At 36.6% G+C, this 10,992-nt stretch overlaps 1 protein-coding gene across 1 annotated transcript; it reads left to right on the forward strand.

The window, feature by feature from the left end:
* Positions 1-9,259: 9,259 nt before the first annotated feature.
* On the forward strand, positions 9,260-10,972 carry LOC117613479 (zinc finger MYM-type protein 1-like; the record flags this gene model as incomplete). The annotated part of the gene is made up of 2 exons (XM_034342087.1): positions 9,260-10,645; positions 10,829-10,972. Coding segments are annotated over exons 1-2 (1,530 nt in total), but the record flags the coding sequence as incomplete, so codon positions are not given.
* Between the last annotated feature and the right edge of the window lie 20 nt (positions 10,973-10,992).

Consider the following 10,992-nt stretch of genomic DNA (forward strand, 5'->3'; position numbering starts at 1 on the left):
ACCCTAGCTTCTCCTCAAGGTCAGGATCACATCATTCAACTACAGGGAGATCCAATTCGGACGGCAACTGGCTGGAATTTTACTTTGAAATCAGGCCAAAACCTAGGTTAACAAATCAGTTTCTAACCATCAAATCAATCCAAACCTATGCAACAGTCAGCTAGACAAGGAAAAAGAGGAAGAAACCTCATCTTATTCACCGGGTTTGGGCGGCGGAGACGACGGCGCGACGACAGGAAATCTTTAGTTCGAACCAGTCAAGATCGTGGCTGGGATTTGTGGTTTTCGACGGGAAAAACTGGGGGTTCTAGTTCGGGGTTTCACGACGAATCGAATGGGACCAGTCTTGAGGGCTGGGGTGGTCGGATGTGGTGGCGGTGCGGTGGTTTTCGTCTCGGTGAACAGTAACGGGGAGGGAGAGGTCGTGAGCACAGAGAGAGAGAGAGAGAGAGAGAGAGAGAGAGAGTGTGCGTGTGTGTGTCTGTGAGGTAAAAGTGAAAAAAAATTAGATTTTTACTCTAACTCTTTTTGAAATAATTCCAAGTTTGCCACTGAATTATTTTTGATCGCCAAATCTTCGTTCCAACTCCGATTCAAGCCTACCGCATGTCTACAAGTTCGTCTCAGTACAACGTACCCAAAAATACCAGTCGTGACCCCAAAATCCTTCTGGATTAAAAAAAAGACCAATTTACCCCTACCCCAAGGGTAAATTCGTAATTTCACTTTCAATAAGTTAAAATATGAATTAAATTTGGAGTCGGGGTGTTACAGCATGCCTCACAGGAAGGTATTTCCAATACTCGAGATTAAGGAATTTTGACTTCTTCTTCCAACAGACTTTATCACCATCATTTTCACTTCCACCTCCCTCTTTTTTCGAGCCCCATTCCAGGTTTCCCATTAAAAGCTGAACGTTGTCTCCGATATGGATGTTATATTGGTAACCATTTTCTATCCCCGATGTAACATATTTTGTGGCCATTTTTCAACGTATGAACAAGATTTATATCCTTTTACAATACAACCAGATATGTTTCCACAAGCGGGAAAATCATTAATTGTCCACATTAATGCAGCTCTGAGTGTAAAGTATTCTCTTATATGAGCATCATACACTCCTTTAATCTCATCCCACAAAGATTTTAAATCATTAATCAAAGGCTCTAAGTAGACCTCTATATCATTTTCGGGTTGTTTAGGACCAGAAATCAATAAGGTCAATATCATGAACTTTTGTTCCATGCATAGCCATAGTGGGAGATTATATGTAACTAAGATAACTGGTCAGCAATTGTATTTGGTACTTAGAGAACTGTAGGGATTGAATCCATCAGATGAGAGAGCCAATCTCAAGTTTCTCGACTCATTACCAAACTCGGGCCATTTATCTTCAACGAGTTTTCAAGAGGGGGAATCCGCTAGATGAGACATCTGACCTTCAATTGCTTTCCTATCAGCATGCCAAGTCAAACTCTTAGCTATCTTGATTGATCGAAACATCCTTTTAAATCTTGGAATTGGTGAAAAATACCACACTATCTTTGCTGGGACACCCTATTTCAAGATTGAATCTTCGCATTTCTTCCATCTTGAGATTCCACAAGTAGGACAATGAGTTGAATGTTCGTACTCCTTCCTATACAAGATGCAATCATTGGGGCATGCGTGAATTTTCTCATAACTCAACCCCAATGCACACAAAGTCTTTTTTGCCTCATACATAGAGGAAAGTATTGTATTTTCTTCTAGAAGCAAATCTAATTGAAGTATCAACAATTTTGTAAAATAGACATCACTCATCCCATGTTTTGCCTTCAAATTATATAACTTCACTAATGCCGACAACTTGTTGTAGTTACTACAACCAAGGTACAAGGGTTGATCTCCATCGCCAATCACATTGGCAAACCCATAAGAATCGAATCCAAAATCCCCTAAATCATTATCATCTATCCCTATTTCTTCAGACACAAAATTGTACCTACCATGTTCATCATCTTCTTCCACATTTCTACTAGCATTAGTAGTTGCTTGCCAAGGTTCTACGTGAAATGTCCAATTCTTATAACTTTGGTCAACTCCATTAAAGTATAAGTGGTCCCTTATAATTCCAACCCCAAACAATCGAAAATTCCCACATTTAACACATGGACAGTGAACATGTGTTGTGGTTAGAAGATTTTCTATTGAAAATTTCAAAAATGCTTCCACCCCTAACTCATATGCCTTCGACCTTCTTTCTCCGTGCATCCATGACTTATCCATCTTCGACAATATACCCTACTATTTATAATAAAGTGAAAAGACAAGCAATGACCATCACTATAGCATATTATAATTACTTTAGTAGAAAGTAATTTAAAATACAGATGACAGCTTTTTCAAAACATCTGATGTTTTATACTATATAAACGATGGTTTTTTCAAAAACCGACGTTTTAAGCTAGTAAACAGTGATTCTGAAAACAGCAATACAATTACATACGACAGTAGTTAAATAAGCACTGCCTTGTAAAGGAAATGCAGACGATGGTTTTTACGAAAAACCGTCGTCAAACTCTTAAAGAAAAGGAGGCTAAATCTTCTTTTATTCAGACCATTTCCAAGAACCCAACATATGTTAACAACCGATAACATTGAATTTTTATGAAAAGCATGCAAATATTAAAGCCATTCCCTATCCATAATAACAGAGATTGATGAAGAACATACCTACGAAAGCATTAAAGGTCGCAAAACATATATCTAAAACCCTAAAGGATCGGATCCAAGAATGCAGTCTATGATTTCAGAATAATCTTCTAACTATATATGTTTGTACTTCAGAACCCAGAACTAAATATCAATCAATGAATTAAAAAGCATGATATTAGGGTTTTTTCTTACAGGCAACAGAGCTCGCAGATTATGGCGACCTTGGATTCAACGGGGGCTGGAGAGCTCAATTTAGAATTAAAGTTGAAGTGAGAGAGCGAAATGTAGACTTAGAGCTAAATCTGAAAATTTTAGGTCGCGGCCAAATTTTTAGAAAGCGCTCTTCTTCAAACATCAACGGAAATAATACAAAATCGGCATTCAAAACATGTCAGTTTATATAAGAAAGACAACGTGCTAAAGCAGTAACACAGCAGTGAAACATAAAACCGACGTCAAAAGAACTAAATAATATTTCTGGGATTTGGTTTTGCTGGGATTCGAAAGCGTGTGCACAAGGGACAAAAAATAAAATACAACATTGGTGTCATATACTAAACCCTAAACCCTAAACATTTTGTCCACCTTGTACAGCTTCCAATATATATCGCTTGAACTTTTTGCATATTATAAATTTGTAAATAAAAAAAATTGTAAAAAAGGTTTAGGGCTCGTTTGTTACAACTTCTAAGCTTGGATTGGACTCGACAAATTTTTATCCCATGTTTGTTTTGACTTGGTACTAGTTTGAAGTGGGACTGTTAATACTGGCCCCACCAAAAACACCTCCTTAGGTGTTCTTAGCGAGACCCGAATGGAGAGGGGGGACAAGCTAGTCCCAACCCAAGCGCTTGCAACAACCAAGCCCTTGCCGCAACGATTGACCACCCAAGCGCCTTCCACAACCACCGACCATCCAAGCACCTGCAACTGATCCAAACCCCACCGTCACAGCCACACGCAGTGACCCCCAATACAATATCGCAATCAGTTCCAGTCAGTTTCGGTGAGCACCAATTGGAGATAATGACTTTGCAGCTTGAACTATGGGCTGTGGACACGACGATTGTGCAACGATGGTGACTGTGAGACGATGATGATTGTGCAAGCAGAGGGAGAAGTAGAAGACAAAGTATATTGAGAAGCAGCAAAGAGAAAATTTTAGGGAAAAAAAAAAAGGAACAGAGAAAAATTTTGGAAAAAAAAAAAAGCAAAGAGAAAAAATTTCGAAAAAAAAAAAGAGAAACATATATTGAGAAGAAGAGGCAAAGGAGAGAGGATGGAGAAGAAGAAGAGGAGAGAGGATGGAGAAGAAGATGCAATTCGCGGGAGGAAGAAGAAAAGAAGATGCATAGAGAGAAGAAAAGTCAAAAAAATAATATTAAATTCACTTTAATATGTTTTTTTTAAAAAAAAAAATCTAGTCCTAATCCAAACATACAGCAAACGAAGGAATGACACAAGCCATATTATTGTCGTCTATATTAGATTGCTAAAACCAGTATTATTTATAATAAAAAAATCTTATCCCCACCAATGAATGACACAAGCCATCTTATTGTTTGATGAAACTATAAGTGATGTTGTGTTTATCACAATTGTTTTTTGTTTATGTGGACATTTTTCATTTTTATAACTCAAATTACATTTTTGAAAGCTTTAGGACAAAGAAAATATCTCAATGACTGCATAGAAGTTGTGGTGTATTTTTTGGAAATTTTACAAATTTATTATGAATATTATGAATTAAGGCCAATAAAAAATTGTTATAAACACAATAAACCACGTCAGTTTTAAATCCGCACATGACGTTGTATGAAGTTTAAACTTCGTTATTTATTCAGATACCAACGTTGTAAAGATTTTACAACGTCATACCTGTAGACGTTGTTTTGATACTCCTACATCATCTATGATATTAACCAACATGGTAAGGAGAATAGACATCACAAATCCTGTTCTTATAAAGTAACCGACGTTTTAGTTCAGTTCAGAAGTCAAGAAATAAGTCAGAACTGCCACTAAATATCGTACGTCAAGACCATAGACGTCGCTTAAATAAAATACCGCTGTTGTAAGTATTTCAAAATTCATTTGAAATATCATACAGTTGACCAAACGACGGTTTTCAAAAATGATGGTCGTTGAAATTGCATAAGACGTCGTCTTTTATAAAGTTATTGACGTGGTGCTTGCTTACAAGGCTCTTTGTTTTTTGTGTTTAGCGTTAAGAGGAAAAACATCGTTTATTGACTTTTAAATTACACCGTCGTGTTACAAAAGTTTACATGTCATTTTATGAATTTGCCGTCGTTTATATTCAAGTTTCATAAGACAGGTGTTGTTGAAACAATCATGTCGTTGAAAGAGACTTCAGAAGATGGTTTAAGGAATTACTTTAGTGTTAAAAACTGAAAAACAATTTTTTTTGACAGCCAAAAAAATATACACATTATACCCTAAACCCTATACAAAAAATTGTCTATTCTAAAAAAAATATGTATATTTTTCATAACTGTTTGTAAAAATCCTCTACTCCATATAGGCAAACAAAATCTGCCTATTCTTTCCTCACTTCTTCAATGGCTTATTGGGGTTATGGTGCTGGATCTTTGCCCTTTTCAAACTGCAATCAATAAAAATGATTATTTAGACTTCGTGAATGGTTTTGTAGGATTTGTGACAGGCGCCTAAAAACCGTCGTGGTATATCCATTCAAATGGCGATAATTCTATTTACCGTCGTCCACTTAACAAAACCACAGAAATTAAAATCATAAAGTTTTCTATTTACCTTCTTCTCAAACTCCAAAGAAGGATCTGTGATGATGTCTCTCATAAAGCGCATGACATAATAGCCACACTCTACACTGCTGAGTTGCTTTGGTGTGCCTTGTAGAGTTTTCCAAATCAGTGCTTTACGGCCTTGACTGCCTATGTGTTAATTATACATTTTGATAGCATTGTTTCAAGACAACAAAGTGTTATTGAAAAAAAAAAAAAAAAAATTAGGCTACAAACACACATAACAAGTTAGTACATCAAACTTACGTGTTCACTATGTTTTTGCACTCGTCATCAACCACTCAATTTCCGGGTAGTGGATCCAGAAAATACAGAGTCTCCCTCTTTGGTCTCACAATGACCAAGACCCAATGACGGCTACACTGCATCATACAAAGAAAATCGTGTTGACTAACGTACACTTGATTGTAAGGCATAAAGAAAATCTGTTCCCCATCTGTCTTTTGAAGTCGATTGGCTAACAAACGTGATCTTTGAGTTAATGATCCAGAATTAGCACTAACTTGAGCGGGGTTAACAAGGCCAACCATGTTCACCATATTTGCTGTTTTCAAAACATCAAATAGGCACCTACATATATGAAATGATGTCATGAGTTTTTTAATTTTTTTAAAGAAAGGAGAGTGTGAAATGACAATTTCCTACAAGCAGGAAAGCAAAAAAAACATAAATGTCAAACTTCAAAATCCTAGTCATGTTAGAAAAACTCAACCAAAGGACATATGTATAATGTATAAACAGCAACCTTTAGAATACTCGCTTCTTCTCGGTTGAAATTTAAACACTAGCAAAAAGATCTTTTAAAATGGAAACAGGGGAATACAAAATTAAATCAATAACATATACTTATTCACAGTACATAACCAAATATCTCTTGCAGACTAGGTACCTTATCAATTTAAGTGAATTCATTGAAGTCCTCCAATATATGAAAAGAGAAGGGGAAAAAAATTTATAATGCAGGGTCTTTAAAAATTAAGTTTCAAAAGAATATGAACCAAACAAGAATTTTTAAAAGGCACAAGAAAGAAATAAAATCGTGGCACAAATTTTTATTTGTAATAAAGAGAGGGAAAACAAAGGATGCTCAAACCTGCCATCTGCAACAATAGATTCACAGCCTAGTGTTGGTCTCTTGCTTGTCTGGAGGGGCCGTCAAGTCTTTAATAGCCACAATTATCCATAATGGAAAATTCTCAAATGGCAGTGCTCAATCAAGGTTGCTTCTCTTTTATTTCTTCTCACAGTTTACATAAATGAAATATAAAAAGACCTTAGGATTTAAGTTCTTGAATGAAGGCTTAACAAAGAAATCTAAAAAATGCTGAACCATTGCAAGATCCAGCAAAGAAACAAAGCATCAATTACAAGAGACCACCAGGCAGCGCAAGCACAAGAAATCTTCATAATAATTTTAAAAAATATAAATTAAAAAAAAACAAAAAACAAAAAACAAAAAAAAGGAAAATCTTAACATTTCCATGATTCCAAACTCATAACTCAAAATATTTAGAAAAGTTTTCATACCTAACATAGAGTCAGCAGATGAGAAGTGGTTGAGGGGTCTTCGACCACCTCGTTACTAAGACAAAAACCAACTAAATTTTAGTTTACATAATCAAAATCAAATAATTACAGAAAAATAGATAAATAAACAAAACAATAATAAAATTACCTTTGAATCAGAGTTGATATGTGGCTGAGCACATTGCAGAGAATCTCTAGTATATGTTGCCATAGCAGCAAGTGGTTGGCATAGATGAAGAATGATTTTGGGAAAGAGAGTGAGAAATAGGAAGACGGCTGAGAGTAGATACGAGAGAAGAAAATTAGGGGAAGTAATTGCATAGGGAAATGTTTTTAATTTACAGTCTCCCAGAATCAGCCACCAAGCTATTTGGTTGCCGACATGTCAAATAAGGAAAAAGACACAGTTTTAATACTTTATATTCTTTTTTTACAAGAAATGCGACCAAAAAAATTGGTCGCCAAGTTTCAAGAAATATTTCGGCGGCATTTCACAAAATATTTTCGCTGCATCTCAAATTTAGAGACGACGCAAGCAACCTTAGAGACAACATAATTTGGTCGCTAATAATTTTCGAGCTTAAAAGGCAACCAATCTTGTGATTGGTCGCCAATTCCTCCCCTAGCGACCAAATCTTTTGGTCACAATTCGGACATATTTTCTGATCAATTAGCTGATTAATTTGACGAAATTATTGGCAACGAATTAAAAAACTTCGTCTCTCATAACCTTGCTTCGCGACCAAATTTGGGTTGGTCACAAAAGATATCGCCGCGAAAGAGGTTTTTTTTCTTGTAGTAAGGAGTCCAACGACAATTGAGACTCAAAGAACACAATAAGTCCAATTTTTCATCTCTTACATGCACCACACCTGGCATGCAGTAGCTGGGGGGCGTTTGTGGGAGCAAATAATTTCATAACAACTCCGTTGACGCCATGTGGAAATCAAAATAAAGGTCAAACTTGCCCCAGGTCACATTAATTACGCTAATTAAATCCTCATTTAATCAGCAAATTAATGGGGCCTAAAATAAAGATCAAAATAATCTTATGCCACTACCCTTCCTCTTGTCTTAGAGTTAGTAGAACTCGCTCCAACACCAAGTTAATCACCTCGTCGCCTTCCTCATAGGCGAAATCATCAAATCCATCATAATCATCATCATAACCACGTTCATCATTATCCTCTTCCTCCCCTATTCAGTTAACCTGTTTGATGTTAAGTTAACCATTAGACCTGTGACCAGGGACGGACCCACAGTGGGGTCAATGGGGTCAAACGACCCCATGGACTCCATGAAAGCAAGGTAGAAGGTGCCTTTGAATTGGGGTGTGAACCCATGAGAGAGAGGAGTTGCAGACAGAGGAAGAAGACGATGAACAGGAAAGCTGTGTTCTGTTTTGAAAGAAGCTGGCCAAAACGGCGTCGTTTTGGCCTAGCTTCTAATTTTTTAAAAAAAAACAGGCTGGCCAAAACGGCGTCGTTTTGGCCAGTAGCGAATTTTTTTAAAAAACTCGCTGGCCAAAACGCCTTCGTTTTGGACCAGGAGTACCGAATTTTTTTTAAAAAGACCTGGCCAAAACGACGTCGTTTTGGTCCAGGTGTTATAAAAAAAAAATACATAACTGATGCCCAGCTTCTTCCTCCTGAATTTTCATTCCAAAACACCTATTTTCTAAACCCTCAAACCTAAATCCCCAATCTCCACCCCCCACAAACCTTTAACCCTCTTCCCCACCAAGCCTTTAAGCCCCAAATCCTCCATTGTCGCCGCTGCCAGCAGCTCCGCAGCTTCCAAAAGCTTGCCTCCGCTTCCACCACCTCACAATTCAAGGTAAATTCTAACTCTAAACCTAAATTACTTAAATTGAAATTGAATTTATGATTGTATTATATTGTTTAGATTTATTGGATGTTTCATTTATGAATTTTTTGTGGTTAATTGGTATAAATTTGGTGTTGTTTAGATTTATTGGATGTTTCATTTATGAGTTTTTTGTGGTTAATTGGTATAAATTTGGTGTTGTTTATATTTATTGGATGTTTCATTTATGAATTTTTTGTGGTTAATTGGTAATTTATGAATTTTTTGTGGTTAATTGGTATAAATTTGGTGTTGTTTAGATTTATTGGATGTTTCATTTATGAATTTTTTGTGGTTAATTGGTATAAATTTGGTGTTCTCTTGAATTGATTTTAGTTATTATTTTGATTAATTTATGTAGAATTATGGAAAGATTTTTTAAGAGAAAGTCATCATTGGGTAGTTCGGATAGTGTGGGTAGTTCAAGAACTTCAAGTTCAAGACAAAGTGAGTTAGATGAGGTTTTGGCTAATCTTCAGGCAGACCCGGGACTAGGAATTCGTATGATTGAGTATGATACTAATATTAGAGATGAGGTTCGAAGAGCATATCTACAAAAAGGACCTTGTCAACCTAGAGGTCATTCTTTCCCACAAAGTAATATCTCAGGACTTAATCGACGCTTCATTCCCCAATGGTTTGATGAATTTGATTGGTTGGAGTATAGTGTATCTAAAGATGCTGCATTTTGTCTTTATTGCTATCTCTTTAAATCCAATTTTGAACAAGTGGGTAGTGAAGCCTTCACTGGAGTAGGGTTTAAGAATTGGAAGAAAGGGAGAGAAAGAATGAAGGTGCATGTTGGACCGGTTGGTAGTGTTCATAATAAAGCTAGAGAAGCCGCTACAAATTTGATGAATCAAAATACACATATTGAAACGGCTGTGAGCAAGCACTCTGAACAAGCTCGTATGGCATATCGAAGATGCTTAATTGCATCAATCAAGTGCACTAAGTTTCTATTGAGACAAGGTCTTTCTTTTCGTGGAAATGATGAAAGTGCCACTTCAAGCAATAGGGGAAATTACTTGGAGCTATTGCAATTCCTTGCAGACAATGATGAGAAAGTTAAAGAAGTTGTGTTGGAAAATGCTCCGGGGAATCTCAAGTTAGTAGCTCCAAAGATTCAAAAAGATATTGTCAATGCATGTGCCGGGGAAACACTTGATGTCATCATGAGTGATTTAAAAGATAGATTCTTTTCTATATTGGTGGATGAAGCACGTGATATTTTTGTGAAAGAGCAAATGGCTATGGTGTTGCGTTATGTGGATGACAAAGGGCATGTAATTGAAAGGTTTGTGGGGGTTCAACATGTTACCGACACCACTTCAAGTTCACTAAAGGATGCCATTGACATATTCTTTTCTTCCAATGGTTTGAGCTTTTCCAAGTTACGAGGACAAGGTTATGATGGAGCTAGCAATATGAGAGGGGAGTTGAATGGCCTTAAAACAAAGATTTTGAGAGAACAACCTTGTGCATACTATGTTCATTGCTTTGCTCATCAACTTCAACTAGCACTTGTTACCGTAGCAAAGAAGAATATTGATATTGCCTCTTTCTTCACAACCACTAATAGTGTGGTTAACCATGTTGGAGCATCGTGTAAGCGGCGTGATGCACTTAGAGCACAACTCCAAGAAGAACTTGTGATAGCTTTTGAAAATGATTGTCTTATAACGGGCGAGGTTTGCATCAAGAAACAAGTCTCAAACGTGCCGGTGACACACGATGGAGCTCACACTACGGTACCATTATTAGCATCATTTCTATGTTTTCATCTGTGATTCATGTGCTTCAAATGATTATTGATGATTCATGTGCTTCAAATGATTATTGATGATAATCCCAATGATAGTGCCGGTGAAGCAAATAAGATTCAAAGGGAAATGCTTACTTTTCAGTTTGTGTTTCACCTATTTTTAATGAAGGCTATATTGGGACTCACAAATGATGTGTCACAAGCATTGCAAAAGAAAGATCAAGAAATTGTGAATGCAATGGCTTTGGTGAAATCATGCAAGGAAAAACTACATTGGATGAGGAATAATGGGTTTGATGCATTGGTTGAAGAGGTGTCTTCATTTTGGGACAA

The sequence above is a fragment of the Prunus dulcis genome, unplaced genomic scaffold (genome assembly GCF_902201215.1).
Source record: "Prunus dulcis unplaced genomic scaffold, ALMONDv2, whole genome shotgun sequence".
NCBI classification, from domain to species: Eukaryota; Viridiplantae; Streptophyta; class Magnoliopsida; order Rosales; family Rosaceae; genus Prunus; species Prunus dulcis.